Here is a 15,893-nt window from a genome sequence, read left to right as displayed (position 1 = left end):
ATCCAAGCGGAAAACAAGAGCCTGGAGGTGCCCAAGCAAGCGGCACAAACAGCGCTCATCTGGGCAAGGCTGCCAAGACCACAGCCATAGTCTTGAAATACACTAAATAAGAAGAAATTGGAGCATTTTGGATGAAAACTGACCCATCATCAGCAACTTCAGGGTATTCAAGGATCCCAGGAGTCCAAAACCACTAAAACTGGGGCTAAGCATTTAGCAATTTCTGAGCAATACAAGGTCATAGTGTTGGTTCAGCAGTGTGTGAGCTTCAGTTGAGATCAAACACCCTACACAGAGCACATCGAGGAGCACACAGAAATCAAGTGGACATGCCAAGGGGAGTGAGAGAAACGAGCCAGGGGAGACAAAACACCTCTTCCCATGGACAGACAGTGGACAAGTGGCAAATACAAGGTTTTAGTCTTGTTTTTCGACTCAGTGTAGTGCTCTTACTACCAGACCCTGCTGCCTTTTCCACTCAACCACTCTCCCTTAAGCAAGGGATTATTTACAGTGCACATATTGATGAGCTAATCCTTCCTCACAGCAGTCACAGTCAGCAGGAAACAAATGCTACACAACAACAACAAAAGAACCCTCCAGGAGCTCTGAAAATGCTCCAAAAATGCCACTGCCCTTGTGCCTCCTTGTATGCAGAGAAAGAGAGGTAGAGAGGCAACCTGCCCAAAGAAATGCAGCAGGCAGAGCCAGAAATACAAGATTATTGGAATTATTCTCACATGTTTACTCAGGGAGTTTTATTTTGACCTGTTCTGTTATTCCTGTGCACTATTAAAGTGTTACCATTTCCTTCACAGTTAAAAAAAAATCAAAGAAAAAGTCTCAAGTGGAGCAGGGGTGGAAAGTCTACAAGGGGGTTCCAGGTGCTCAGGTCATGCATTGCTAGGCTGGAGCATTTGATCCATACCACCGTGCAGCCAGACCTGTCCCACAAATTCTTGTGGCATAATTACATCAAGCAGGCACAAAATTAAATGCCTCAGGTAAACAACCAATGCCCAGTGAAGTTTATTTTGGGTAAGGAACCCTTGACTGCACAAGCACACCTGACCAAGGTGAATCTCTAGCTTTGTGCAGGTCACTCCAGGTCCTCTACTGATCCAGTTTTGATGCAGCCACTTGCTGCTGAAGGCGGTCTGATCCTGAGCATCCAGGACAGAAAGATTTTTGCATGCCTAAGAAGCAGGCAAGCATACCAAGATACTGTGCGAAAAAACTCCAGTTTCTTAACACCGCAACAGCGTTTATCACAAAGGTTAGTGATAACCTAGTTATTTGGAGAACAGAACCCACCCACAGAAAATCCGGCTGCTCAGAGGCAGTTGTGGCAGGAGACATCAGTCCATCTCTCTTGTCCTCCCTGCTGACTGGTGTCTGCTCGGCTGTTGACTGGTGTCTGCTTGGCTGTTCAGTGCAGAAAGTTCAGAAAGGGGACTCAGGAGCAGGTATCCCTTCTGCATCAAATCCTGGGTGAGCTGTGCCCTCTAGTGGGTTCTGGCTCAGCAGGAGCTGGAGAAAGGCCCGTCCAGGAGGCAGATGTCCCAGCCCATGCAAAGGACACGCTCCCCTGGGCTCCAGAAGATACCGGGGCATTTACAACAGCCAGGCCATAGCGGTTGGTCTGGGTATCTCCTTTACACCATATCCTTTCATAAAAGCCCTCAACAAAGGCGCCTAAGATGTAACATCTGCTCTGGCAGATGAGACTGGTATGAAAATAACAGAGCACAAGACGAGTGCTTATCGCAGCAGCACAAATTGGAAATGAAGTTCGTTTTAGCAGCTACAAAGCAATCCTTTCATAAGGCTTCAAAGCCTTCCAGCCAAGACTGAGAGACTCATTTTCTCTGAACAATTAGATGCTTAGTTTAGGTGCATGATGTTACCATAGCTTGTATGTCCAAAACGGGGGATAAATGGGAGTAGACTGCCTTTCAGCATCACTCACTGCTGTGGGTCAAACACTCAAATAGTATTATAAGCACGAGATTCTTGCATATGGAGTACATATCTCCAAAAATTAAAATCAATTCAGATGGTCATCTACATTCCCTGTGCCAATAAGCATCCTAAATGTACTAGTACAAGTAGGCTTTATCAGAGCTCCCAAGTTACGTTCACGATGGAAAGTGTCCTACAGCAATCCCAGCCCAAAGTATTCATGCCCCAAGCCCTTCTCAAACCTGAAATACCTTTTTACCTCTCTGCTGTGCCAACACAGCTGCTCACAGGGTCACACAGAGACTCTCACTGAAGAACCGATCTATCCAAAGCCCTGGAAAAAAATAAGGTTTTAAGTCAGCTCATTTCACAGCGCAGCCTTGTGCAACAAGTTATGGGAGAGGGATGGGAGCACCTAAACTGTGTCTGTGCTGAAAAATTTATACGTGTCTCAAACAGTTTGGGTTTTCATAGGGTTGTCAGGAATATCCCCAAAGGATCCCCAGATCTTGTTCTAGCCTCTGCAGAGCTGATGGGAAGGGACCTGGAAAGGTAACGCTTTGGCAAAAAAGCTGCAGGGTAAGACCTGCTCTCAGGCTGGATGCATACGTGGGTTCTACTCAAGCCAGTTTTGCAGTGATGCTGCAACTCTGTGCATGGACACGTTCCCAAAGGGAAACTCTCTCTTTCGGCTCACAGACCAAAACATCTCATGGTGATTCCACTTGTTGGAGGCACTGCTCTCGTATGACATCTGTGTAACTCTCAGGCGCCTGCACATGGCATTTCATCTTAGAAATGGGAAGTAATCGAGCCGCAGCAGTCAGGCCTTGGAAGTCACAAGACATACTCTTCATTTCAAAACTGGGATAAGATTTTTTTTTTTAGGTTGTTTGTAGGACTCTTGCTTTTCAGCCTGCTCCCTATAACCAGGAGGGCCAGATTTTGTGAAGTCTGTTTCACTCCCAGAAATCTTTAGGAGCTGGTGCTTGAAGGAAAGACACTGACTATCACAAGGTGAGTAACAGAAATACAGAAACTATATTTACATTTTTAATTATCAGATCTTCCTGTTCTCACTCCAGACCTGTTATCCTAATGCATTAACATGCTATGGTTTCTCTCTCAAGATATTAGAGCTCTAACAAGAGCAGCCTTTGCCGAAGTACCAAGCCCCAGCTGCCTGTGATAACTAGCTATTACCTTAGCTAAAAGACAGTAAAATCCCAAATGCTCAGTTTTTGCTTGCTTTGCACCCAGCTTGTCTGCTGAAGGGCTTTGCAAGAGAAGTGAGTGTGCAGTTTCCCACCAGCTGCTAAACAAGCCACGCTCCTGAAAACAAATTACTTTGGCAAACCCCAGCCCAAGTTAACTGAGTTCTTACCTTGGCACTCGACCAAAGCCAGGTCTAATGTGCGTCAGCAGAAATTGCCGTATTATAAACACCCAGAGAAGGCCAGATACCTGGTACGCCATGGCTCCGGCTGGCCCCGCACCCAGCCCTCCCCAGTCTTCAAACCCCTGTGGTGGGGGTGCAGGCTGCTTTCGCTCCCCCATGCCCCTGGTAGCTGGGCTGGCCTTGCACCCCAAGGCATGGGGAAAACCCACCCACCCATTCATCAATCCATCTGTCCATCCGCCCACTGCCAAACCCCAGCATGGAAAGCAGGAAAAGAGAGAGGGAAGGAGGGATGGATGGATGGACGGATGGATGGAGGGGCTGCGGGGGGGCATGGCCACCAGCCCAGCTCACGGTGACGGCAGCCCTGTGGTCCCGCCTTGCCCAGCTCACTGGCAGGTCTAAGGTTCACTGATCTCCAGTCGCCTCTCACCTTTGACACGGCTTCCCAGGAGCTGCCGGCTGGTTTCGCTTTTACCTGCCCCGGACACGGAGAGACTTGGGCAGCCAGACGGGGCTGCTGTCCCTGGCCACACGGACCTGAGCAAGCGCCTGGAGGAGATCAAGGCTTCGGGAAGGTAAAGGCATCCTCCACACGCGGGTTTGCCACGGGGCAGACTTCAGTCCTGACCCACCACCTCCAAGGTGCTTTTCCCAGACAGGCTCCTGGGACTTTCATCTTCCCCCAGGAAGCAGCCCCACATCCCAGCCACAAAGGAGCATCCACCAGGGAGGATGGCACCATTCTCAGCAGCCCTCTGCCCAAGGGAAGAGGTTTTAGGAAGATTAGGAAGCCCTCTGCTCTATTCCCATCCTCTCTGGCAGCCAAAGAGCTGCTGGGAAAGTCTTTGCCGAGCGCTTGGTCTCACCCACAGCACAGGGCGACCTCCACTTATTTTTGCCTTATTTCCCCAACCTGCTCTGCTGCACAGTTAATGACCCGTACTCTGTTCCCCTTAGCTCCGAGGAGGGCTGATTGCTCTGAGAAATCAGCACTATGTAAATCTAACAGTGTTTACGCGTTAAGTCTTAGCAGTTGGGATTTTCCGTATCCCCCGGTAACCTTGGCGTAAGTGAACTTTGCAAGCAGCTGCACCCTTATACCAGCACTGCGAGAACTTCAACAGGTAGGAGGAAGCTCTCAAAAGCAGAGGAGTGCTTTGAGCTGAATACTAGACAAGTTAATGGGGGAGGTAGGTACATGACCATTATCTGGGGACAAAAAATAAAAAAATAAATCTGAATCTGAAAGAGCCTAAAGCACAGATTCCAAAAATTTCAGGGCTACACAGACTTGCACAGGTAGCATTGGAGTCCTGCTTTTTCCGAGGAGCTGATTAACTGTGGTTCTTGTTCACTGCTGAACCCCTGTAGAAACTCAGCACTACGGTCTTTAATGGTTTTAGGATCTTCTTGGAGCTTGTGGTTTAGAAAAGCTGAGACATCAGTTAGACATATTAAACATCACTAATTTCACAGGAAGTTAAATAGAGTCTTAAATAACACTTCTCAGTATCTCCATCCCCAAAGATATGAATTTCCTTTTTTACTCTTTTCATTTGGAAATAAATGGCTTATCCCCTGGTAGTAAATATACCAGGATGCCCCCTCCCCAGGTTAAAAATGCTGCATAGATACTAATTTATTGAGAGGCAAAAGCCAAACCCTTACTGTTGCATTCCAGCACAAATATTTACCACCTCATGTTTCTCTTTTTTATTGCTAGTGTTTATGCCCATAAAACATGAGCTTGAAAGGATGCTCCTTAGATAAAGTCCACTTTCCTGCTAATTATAAACAACTGAGTCACCCTCATAAACAGATTTGTTGGGTTCCTTCTTGGAAACACAAAGGGCAGGCAGTTCAAGTGTAATATCACTGATCTGGCTCTGCTGCCGTACCCGGAAAATAGATTGTATTTAAGTTGATTTACATTAAACCAGCAGGCTCCATAAGGAAAGTTGGTTAGCGCTGGTCAGAGCTGTCTCTGCATAGCCACCCATTGCCCATGGGAAGGAGAGAGGAGTCATCAAGATGGGGGAATGCTGGTGTCTGGCTGACAACACAATTTCCTGGGTGCAGCGATGCTTAATCCTCCATTAGGGAGTGAGAAATGATCTGTGTCGTGGCTGTTTCTGTACTCACCTTCTAGATAAGTGTTAGACCAGGCAGGTCTGCCCAAAGTATCTGCTGCTAGACACAGCTGTCACAAAATATTAAGCTATAGCTGGAGACTAAATCCACCAACAGGATTTTTACAATTGAAGAGAAATGCTTATCTTGACTAATCTCTGTCTCTTTATATTGAATCTGAGCAGGTTCAGCTTTCGCTGCTCCTTGGTGTCACCTCTGGGCACGAGTACAGGACTTGTAACACCACAGCTGTTCCCTGGCCTGCTCCCTAAATTGCCAAGTTATTTTTTATTGGGATCAAACTAAAAAGCCCCCAGATGCAGCATTTAAGCAGTCCCGGTCAGGCGACACATCAGCCTTTCAAAGCCTGCAAGGGAAAATTTGCCAAAGTCATTTTGCACAGGAAACATCAGTGACTTCTTCAGAGTTCTGAGTTTGCAGTGAGATAAATCAAACTTATTCTAGTAATGCCAACAGGAGCTTTCTGGCACACAGGTGCACTCCACTGGGGCTTAACTCACAGAAATCAGCAGGAGAGTTGTTTGAAAGGTTTCTCCTGGATATGCTCAGTCAGTCCCAACAGGAAAAATAAACACAAACAAACAAAAAACAAACCACAAAAAAACAAGCCACAGAAACAAACCCAAAAGCAACCACCAAAAAACCCCACCAAAAATACAACCAGAACAAGAACAGTGTTTCCCCTAAATTCTATTTTCCATCAAATGAGAATAAAGTCACTTGTGTTGCTTCCTCGCCATTCCCCTCAGGTGGAAAGGGAGACTCACTCTCTGCCTCTTAACATGGAAAAGAAACTGTTTCAAATGAACTTTGGCAAAACTCCCTGCCTGTAATAGGTGTTTGCTAGTATGAGAAGTTTGCAAGGAAATTCCCATCAATGGCAGTAGTTCTCAGGCTTTGTTCCAGTGTCAGTGCAATCTTCTAGGGTTAAACAGAGATCAGCAGAGTGAAATAATGAGAAACTGAGTTTAAGAGCATTTTTCATGCAGCTTCTTGCTTCCCTGTAGAGTTTTAGGGCTTATATCATCTACAATAGGTAACGTTACTGCCCAGAAAGGATACTAGTCATTTCCAGGTGTACAAAGAGGCAAAGATAAGGAATTAGTACCATAAGGAGCACCCCTATGTCAAGCCACAAGATTTATCTTTTTCCCCGCTTAAAAAAATATAACCCACCCCTACGAACTGTGATCCCACTATTCATCACTAGGCTGTACTAGCTGGGAGACAAGATTTTACCCCTGGGTTTTAAGGGGGTGAAAGCCCAATTCATGCAGAAGAAAAAACACTCTCATCTGCAGATACAGACCCAGGTTCAGCCAGCACTGAGAAACGCTCTCAGTGACAGCCTGCTCTGATAACAGCTCAGGGAAGGGAGGACAATTAAAGGTCTGGAGCCTGCTGGATTGCAGGGGGAAGACAGCTAAAACAAAGGAGACACGTGAGATGAGCAGCATGAGGGAACAAGAAGCTTTTGTCAGACAAGGGAGCTGCAGGGCTCCCTGGGCTGGGAGCTACATTACTAGCACTGCTGTTAGGTGTCTGTATAAAGATACTTCTTGCTCATCTGCAAATTCTGTGCGTGAAACTCCTGCGAGCCCCAGGTGGAAACTGAAGTAATTGCACCAATTCTGCATTAAAAGTCTTGCAGACCAGGCTGACCAGGGCTTTCTTCAAAAGCACACGGAAGGAAGAACCCCACACCAGCAGGCTCCTCTGCTGCTTTTGAGTGTTAGAAGATCAGATCTATCTAGGAGGCACTTCCCATCTCTGCGCACAGCAGTTACAGGCTTGCTTGTGGCATATTTCCCCTTTGCTGCTGCACATGAGGTGAAATAAGCGCATGAGAGGTCATCTCATACACTTCTCCTGCTCAATTCAATACCCCATGACCCTTGATATCTTCAAGCTCAGCATGAACCTGCCTCTCTCCTGCACAGCTCTCCACTAGAGCTTCGTGTTTTTAGAGGACAAGCTCTGCAAGGAGTAGCCAAGGCAAAGCTCTGTTTGGCTGCAAGACAGTGTTATTCACCACCCTGCAGTGACAGCTCCCTCCAACAGCAAGGCAGTGTCACTTCCTTGAGATCAAGGCTGGGAGAAAGGGAAAGATGCCACCCAGGAGGGTTCACATCCACTGCCATTTTCCCAGGGTATGGCCAATGCTCCACAGTGACTCTCTTCAGGCCAGGTTTGAGGCGACCACTGTTATTTTGGGCTGTGCTCCTCCACTGTCCCAGGTCACCACTCAGCGTAGCTCCACCCCAAGTGATGCAGAGTCACTCTTCATGGTGCAACAGTCACAAGGGCATGAGACTTCACAGGCTTGTTCTGTCCAGGGTTTCGTAATCCACAGTAGAGGAGCATGTGCTGTCTGCTTTGTGTGATACTGTCCTCAATGGTGCTTGAGTCAGGTCCTCGCACTCCTGCTTTTTCACCCTGGCAAGCAATATGTTGACTTGAAATGGTGCTGCCACAAAGTCCATCAGCTCTTGAGGTCCCCTGGGCACTGTCTCCAGCAAGCTGTTTGCAGCATCACCTGCATGCCTGAGTTATGCTCTTCTAACCAAGATCCACAATAAGAGTGGAACATCAGCCTAAGCTCTTTGGCAGGACTTTGGGGAATGAGAGATGCTCAAGAGCAAGGCATACCCATTAAGTGTTGTGATTCTACCATTAACTTGCTCCAGAAAGTTAAAGGAGAATGCAGCATATCCGATCTCCTTGTCTACATTCAAGGCGGCCTCTTGCATCAAGTTGCTTCCTAAACACCTCCACCCTCTGGTCATAACTGACAATGGCAGATGGTTTGATGGATTAAATTTGATTCAGGATATTAATTTTGTTCTTGCTTATTTTGAGGTTAAGCCCCACCTGCCCCACTGCCACTAGTCAGAAGTTGATGCAGGAGGCTCAGCTGATGGACCTGGGATTGCTGCAGTGTGTTTTGAATGCAATTGGTTTCCTTGCAGGGCATGGCACAGAAAGCAATCCCAAACACCTCCCTGGAAGGGGTTCATCCCACCTACATCTACAAGGTGGTTCTGCTGGGGAACACATCAGTGGGAAAGTCAAGCCTTGCCTACCGATATGTGAAAAATGACTTCAAGGAGTCACTGCCAACTGTGGGATGTGAGTGAGTGGCTTCAGTAGCTTGATGGCTCTGGACAAGAGACCAGGTCTGGTGCCTTTCCTTGCAGTGGGGTGGGATGCAGGAGAACAGGTTGGTATATCCTGCAGTAGCACAGACCCACTTTTGAACATGATGCAGACTCGCCCCAGAGCCAGACATCCCCTGTCACTCTCACCTTCAGATCTCTGCAGACCATTTTCCTCAGCACCAGACTGTAAGCAAAGCCACATATAACCTGCACGGATTTGTTTTTTTGTGCACTAGAGCATTGTTACCAGCCCTTGGGATGGGTTTGACCTCACAGCAGTGGATTGGAGCTCTCTGCCCTTGCTGCAAGTGAACATGCACCCTGCATCTTGTTTGCAGGCTCCTTCTTCACACAGACGCTCAACCTGGAGGTAGCCACCGTCAGGTTTGAGATCTGGGACACCGCAGGCCAGGAGAAGTACCACAGTGTCTGCCACCTCTACTACCGGGGCGCCCACGCCGCTCTCCTTGTTTACGACATCACTAACAAGGTAAGGCAGGGGATGCTGATCCTGTTCCTGCCGAGCTGCAGCAGCACTGACAGGGCAGAGGTGTCTAGATGATGGTGTTTGTCTTCGGCAGAGCAGAAAGCAGTACATGAGCACCACTTGAGAAGATGAATGTACCACCTAGGATGTGCCAGGGGCTGTTCCTGCCTGTGTATGACCCAGCCACCACCCCAGGGGTGATTTCTGCTGCCATGCAGAAAGGCTGCATCCCATCCAAGGCTGATTTATCCCTGAAGGTGTTTGAGGGCCAGTGACCTGTTTCCCTGAGAGAGAGGGCAATTGAAGAATCCCCCCACCATGTCTCTTCCATCCCCTTTGTTTTAGTGCCACCTGCCCAGGTTTGCTATGCCTGAGATGAAGGGATTAAATCAAAACCAGATCCCTGGGTGATTTTTGTCTCCATCTCTCCAGGAAACACTCAACAGAGCAAAGCTCTGGCTGACTGACCTGGAGAAGGAATTCCTTCCTGATGAAATCGTCATTGCTTTGGTGGGCAACAAGACAGACCTTGCTGCTGAGCGAGAAGTTGCCACCGAGGTGAGTGCATGTGGTAAGTCCCCAGACACACTTATCACCTCTTCGCCAGCAAACACTGGGTTCTGTCATAGCAAAGCTGAGAGTTTAAAAGCTTTTTGGACACCTCTAAAGTCCCCATACAGTTACTTACCTGCCATGAAATGCCACCATAACTGAACAAGTAGCCCCAGAGAGGGCTGGGGGAATAACTCTGCTTGTCTCCACCCAGGAGGGGGAAGAATTTGCAAGGACCAAAGGCCTCCTGTTCATGGAGACATCTGCAAAATCCAACCACCAAGTAAATGATATCTTTATGGCCATAGGTAAGTTGTGTGATGCCTCTCAATGAGGGACAAAGTGGCTGAACCACAGGCCCCAAACCTCTGCTTTGAGGCTGCAAACACCTTCTTCCCCTATCTCAAAGATCTCTTCATTGCTCAAGCTTGCCACCAAGGTTTGCTTCCCAGCTGGTCCAGCCTGACAGCTGCACTGTGCCTGACAGCTTCAAGGTTCACTGCCACAACAATCCATGGTTTCAGTGCAACATGTCACTCCTCTTAAAGCAGAAGGACAGACAGATCCATCTCAGGATGCTCCAAAATAAGAGGTGGATTTCAAGCCCTCTCTCAAAGCCACAATTTTCTTTTGCTTTAGTATCCAGTCTAGGTGTAATGTTGTCCCCAGTGTAGCTGTTCAGTAGAGATCTAAAGTGGTCACCATGGGATGGTACCAGTGCCATCAGTGGCTCTCCTGGGATAGGACAGTACAACCATCACATTCTACTCCACCAGCAGGAGAACTGAGCCTTATCTCACTTTGTGTTTCTTGCTAGCTCAAGAGCTCCTGGAGCGGGAACAAGAGAAGGCATCCAACCCATCCCCTTCCCGTGGGAGGTCAGCAGTTGATCTGGGACAGAGCAGAGTGAGGACTGGGTGTTGCTGACTGTGAGGACAGGCAGCTCTGGATGTCAGTGGTGGCTCCTCTGCAAGAGGAGCAATGACAAAGCTGGGCCAGCTGTGATGCAAAGAGCTTGGGGCAGCTTGGTCAAAACCCAGGGGTTTTGCTGGACAGCTCAGCTCAATCACCATCCTACCTGGAGCAAGGTCATAGCCCATCTTGGGGGCACAGGGCCTCTTCAACCCTCCAGCACTGGCTTCCTCCAAGAGGTAAAGCCCAGGGATTTCTTCCATCAAGTTTCTGCTTCCAGAGAAGAGCATGACCCTCTGGCACTGTTACCACCTGTGACTGATGACACTTCCCCAGCCCCAGATGCATGTCATCTCCCTCCTGTCACATCTCATCTGAAAAGGGAGGATTTAGCTTTCTGTAGCAAGGCAGGTGCATCCTGATAGCTTTACACCCAGGCTGCAAATAAAGAGACTATTACTCTAGAGGTGTGTTTTTTGTTTGTTGTTTTTTTCCTGAGCTGGATGTCATCCTGCAGGCAGGGACCACAGAAAGCCCAGAGGCAGCAGGGCCCAGAGCCAGTACTCCCCTTGCTGGACCCATTTGAGCCCTGATTGCCTGGGACCGTGCTGCAGGGTGGAGACTCAGCCCATCCTCTTGAGAAGTCACTGATTTATCACCAACACAAGAGCCAGATCTGTGCACAGAGCAGGGCCAAAGCAAATGCCAGGTGTCACGGTACCCTGTACCTTGCTGTGCCTCCCCTCCCTGCATTATACATGTTACACTGCAGGAATGTGCCTTGGCTGGAAGAGAAGATGGAAGCTATGCCAAGAGGCATCGCAGGGCTTCTGCAGCCTTCAGCCACTGCACCAACACAGCCCATCCAAGCTGCAGGAAGGAAAGAACTGTCACTTGTACAGGGAAAGATGCTCTCTCACCTGCTCCATCCCAGAGCACCTGAGCTGCCTCCAAAAGCATGCCAGTGCCCAGCAATCCCAGGAGCTGCTGGGCTCCAGGGAGATACTGCCTTTTCCAGGACACCTGTGGTAATTCCAGCAAGGCCGTGGGCAAAGAGCAGCACCACTCATCCCATCACAAGGCAATGCAGCTGCTGGTTTTTCAGGGCATGACTTGACAGAGACTACAGGGGCAAGGCTTGGCCAGGCTGAGTGTGGCCACAAGGCAGCAGACACCCTCAAAGATGCTCTCCATGTTGAGGAGGGAACCACAACACCCTTTGTCCAGGTTTGCCAGGTCAGGTTGCACCCCAAGGATCCCCCCAGCACCCCACACCACCCAGGAACACCCACCTGTGATGCTTCCCCAAGGCTGAGCTGTCTCAGGGCAGGACAGGAGCTCCTTCCCAGCAAGAAACAGGAGCTGTTGCCTCCTACTACCTAAATCCCCTTCCTTAGGGCAGCTGAGAGGCAGGGGTGCTAATTGCCACTCATCTCCCACACCTGCCCCCTCTCTCCTGAGATTAACCCTTCCCTTCCCTCCCCACACAGCTCCAGACTCCCAGTGCTGGGCCAGGAGTGGCAGGCATGGATGCTATGGGCTGAGGTTCACCCTTCCCTGTGGTCCCTCTTGCCCCCAAACTGGAGAGTGGAGAAAATGGTCTTGCTTGGGGACACAGCTGCTGCACTGCACACACCACCAGGGCAAGATGCAAAACTGTGGCAAGAACAGCAATTTTTGGAGGCGCATCCCCAAGCACACGACTTGCTGCAGCCCCCTGTGACCTCCTGTGCTGCGTTTCGGAGCAGAGAGTCTGGGACACGGGCTGAGAGGAGAAGGGCTTTTATTGTTGGTTCATCTCAGGGACTCCGCTCCTTCTGGGCGGGCTGGGGATGCAGGAGGGAGGGGCCACATGCTTGCCATCGGCCAGCGCCCCTGGGATGGGTGCCCTCGCCCAGGGCTTGCCGCCTTCCGAACCGCCCCACTGGCCTGATCCCACGCCCCGTGTACCAGGAGGGGTCGATGTCAGGGTCTGCAAGGCAAAAGCCAAGGAACTGTCAGGGCATGATGCAGGGGGGGACACAGAGGTGGAACAAGGCATTGCACCCAAGGATGCAGGGCATGATAAACCCCAGGGGAGTGGGAAAACGATGGGGGAGTGGGTATAAAAGCTACTGCAGCTGCTGTTTCAAAGCAAACCTTTGCTCCTGCATAGAGACCCCCTGCCCCCCCATATGCAGCTGAGCCTGGGAATGCAGAAGGGGCTGGGGGGAGTCCCTTACTCCTGCTCTCCTTACTCCTGATTTCCATGGAGTGCTCGTAGACACGGCTGTGGGTGACGGGCAGGGTCAGGCAGGTGAGCAGCAGGCACAGGAGGCAGGCGGCCCCCAGCTTCATTCCCGGCACTCTCTGGTCGCGGTGGCTTGACCCCAAACCCCCTGGCGCTTCCTGCTGGTGCCACGAAGACAGAGGCTTCTGACGCAGCTGTGGAAGCAAAGGCCATCACAGAGACACCCCACTTGGATTAGAGGCTCGCAGGTTGAGCACCCCATCAGGAGGAGAAGGCTGAGATGGAGGGGATGGGGCAACTGCATCACTGCTGCCATGGGGCTGTTGTTCCCATCACAGCATTCCTGGGCCAGCTGTGACGCAAAGAGCTTGGGGCAGCTTGGTCAAAAAACAGGGGTTTTGCTGGAACTGATAGCTCAAGGGAAAATCTCCTCTGCAGACATGAGTTGTACAAATCTCCTGTTAAATAAAATAGCTTTTTGTCCTAGCCTAGTGCCTTAGGCCAGGCCTGGCATCACCTTTTCTGGCTAGGACCCCTAGCACACCCACGATGGTGCAACTCTGCAGCCCAGGAGATGGGAAAAAAGGCCAGCCGAAATGTGGGGCTGGAGGCACAAATAGGTTTTGTTGCCAGATAGTGGGTGATGGATGGACCATGGCCACCTCTGCGCCCTACCCACCTCGGGAGCCAGCTGCTGAAATGATGAACCCGGAGCACCCTGTAAGATGCTTTATAGCATCAAGGCAGTGAGAGGGACTGTGCGGGGCAGGCTGGGTGCCGAGTTTGATTTCTGCAGCCACCTGCAATGAGGGAGCTGGGCAAGGTGCTGAAGTCAGAGAGCTGCATTAAGCAGGACACAGTGGGGACACAGCAGAAGCTTATCGCCAGGGTCTTTTGCAAAGTAAAAGTTTTCAGCGTGCTGGGCAGGAGCCAGCCTGGGCTCCTGAGAACTCAGGTTTGCTCTGGCCACTTACTTTTTACAATCCCCTTTTGGAAACACCCCCCCAACTGGCTGGACAGACACAAAGACATGCAGATGCAGGCAAAGCAGCGCACAGGAAATTACCCAACAACAGAAGCATCACAAGAGGGAGAGAAAAGCGGCGCTCCCCTGTGCTGGAGCTCCACTTACCGCGGCGAGGTGAGACGAGGTGCTCGTACGTTGTCCCGCTGAGCCCAGCAGCCACCGTCTGAGCCAGAGTCCCCTCTGGTCCCCGTTTTTATGGCTGGTTTCATGCTGATGTCAGAGGCGAGCCCCGGCAGTGACAGAGCCGGGGCATCTCCCCTCCCCGCCATCCCCTCTCATCAAATCAGCACAGGGATTTTCATGACTCAGAAGGGACTAGCATTTTAACTCCCGGTGGCCACGACAGATAGTTTGGGAATATGTTAATCCCTGTCCTCAACTCAGCATTTTGTTTGGACCAGGGGAAGTTTTCTGCTCCATCACCCTGCCTGCAGGGAGCCCCTCACCCAGTGCTCTCTGCAGGAGGTCAGTGAGTGATGCCACCCTGAACACCTGGATCTTGCCGCTGCAAACCTGCTCCATCACAGGGGTTATGTCAGGTGCCACCACCCTTCATCTTTAGATCCCCCCCAAAAGCTGCTGTAAGGAAATCAGAAAATTAAATGCAGAGAAAAGGGGAAGGCAACTTGCTGGGATGCACTGACTGGCAGGGGCAGGCTCATCCCGATGGTGTGGGGGCATCAAACCTCCCATTTTTTGAATTGGTTAAACCACTCCCAGGTAAAGGTTTCTGATGATGTTTGTTCTGCTGGATGCAATACTGGAGGAGGCAGCTTCGGTTCCCAGCACAAGGCAGGGGCTGTTTGGAGTACAAACACATCCAACCCCAGACAAAACTGGAATTACTGAGACTTTTTGGGCAGAGACCAAAATATGGGCATCTCTGAAATGGTGGGTTGGTGAAGACACTGTCATTGGTGGGGTGTGGGTGGGGGTCTGCCTGTCACCTCCATGTGGGGTTGAGACCACCGCAGGACAGATCATCTCTGCTGCCGTTGACTCCAATGCCTCAGTGCAACCAGTGTTGGGGGACAGTCACGGTAGCAGCATGAGAAAGAGGGTGATGGCTGCAGAGGGACATCAAAGATGAGGAAAGGGATGAAGAGAGGAGGGAAAAAACCCCCATAATCCAGGGAAACTCAGACCCTGGGGTCAGCAGCATGTCTCTACCCCAAGGTTGTTTGTTGCTATTATTTAATACAGATTTAAAGCAACCCCTTGATGTTGTGGGCTTGTGTTTTGGGTGGCTTCACCTGCCAGATTTGCTCTTGGGTTACCATGCAAGTCAGAGCAGTGCATTTTAGGGTCAGCCCCTCCTTGCCCCCACACTGTGCATCCCCTTCACCTGGCTGGCCTCACTGCTGGGTACCACTGACCCACACTCATCCCAACTGCAGCTCTGTGAGCAACATTTGACAAGTCATATTGCCATCCCATTCGTCACCATCTCCTCGCATTCTGCTTTGGTGTTGCTGATCCAGCTCCTGTCTGTTTTCACCTGCCTAAGTTTTAAAGTGAAGGGTGTATCAGCTAGTTAAAGGAGAGGATAAGGAGAGAAAGGAGCCTTTGCTCAAGTGAGCTGAAAAAAAACACACTGCAAAACGGGTCCTGGGTTCTGGACACAAAACTGGCTTTATTGCATGACTTAGTGTACATATATATAATGTCTACACAAACTGGCAAATAACAAGACTAGAACCTGAACGATGCCTTAGTCTGCACTGCTGAGGTTCACGGCAAGGACTTCTATGCAGGGTCAAGCATCCCAATAGCTGCATGTAAGGACTTGAGTTACAGCTGAAGCTGGGTACAGTGTGGTTGGGGGGAAGGCTGAACCCTGACACTGGAAGGGTGAGTGCAAACCCATAATGTTGCCCAGATCTTGGTGGAGCTCACTTCTGCCAGCCAAGGAGCTGCTGTTCTAGCACCAAGGCCAGCTGAGCAGCAAGATGTGCACCCAGCAATGACACAGTGTCTGGGGGAGTTTCTGCAATGGCAGTGGTTCGCACTTA

General features: G+C 50.2%; 2 protein-coding genes across 3 annotated transcripts; one reads left to right on the top strand and one right to left on the bottom strand.

The window, feature by feature from the left end:
* Window positions 1-3,851: 3,851 nt before the first annotated feature.
* Window positions 3,852-10,981, top strand: RAB17 (RAB17, member RAS oncogene family; the record flags this gene model as incomplete). 2 transcript variants are annotated; one of them, XM_082055621.1, is made up of 6 exons in its annotated part: window positions 3,852-3,939; window positions 8,485-8,644; window positions 9,012-9,163; window positions 9,593-9,718; window positions 9,927-10,020; window positions 10,530-10,981. In XM_082055621.1, 5 exons carry the CDS (start codon window positions 8,488-8,490, stop codon window positions 10,637-10,639), a joined length of 639 nt encoding a protein of 212 aa, XP_081911747.1. In that variant the 3' UTR covers window positions 10,640-10,981. The 2 variants fall into 2 exon arrangements, with proteins under 2 accessions (XP_081911747.1, XP_081911746.1); XM_082055620.1 differs by lacking the exon at window positions 3,852-3,939 and having other exon boundaries at window positions 8,464-8,644.
* Window positions 10,982-12,423: 1,442 nt separating this feature from the next.
* PRLH (prolactin releasing hormone) lies at window positions 12,424-12,961 on the bottom strand (the record flags this gene model as incomplete). Its single annotated transcript, XM_082055974.1, has 2 exons — window positions 12,424-12,596; window positions 12,862-12,961. The coding sequence occupies 2 exons, from the start codon at window positions 12,959-12,961 to the stop codon at window positions 12,424-12,426; spliced, it is 273 nt and encodes a 90-aa protein (XP_081912100.1).
* Window positions 12,962-15,893: the final 2,932 nt, after the last annotated feature.

The sequence above is a fragment of the Streptopelia decaocto genome, assembly GCF_964273445.1.
Source record: "Streptopelia decaocto genome assembly, chromosome: 6".
NCBI lineage: Eukaryota > Metazoa > Chordata > Aves > Columbiformes > Columbidae > Streptopelia > Streptopelia decaocto.
This window is presented reverse-complemented; position numbering and strand designations above follow the sequence as displayed.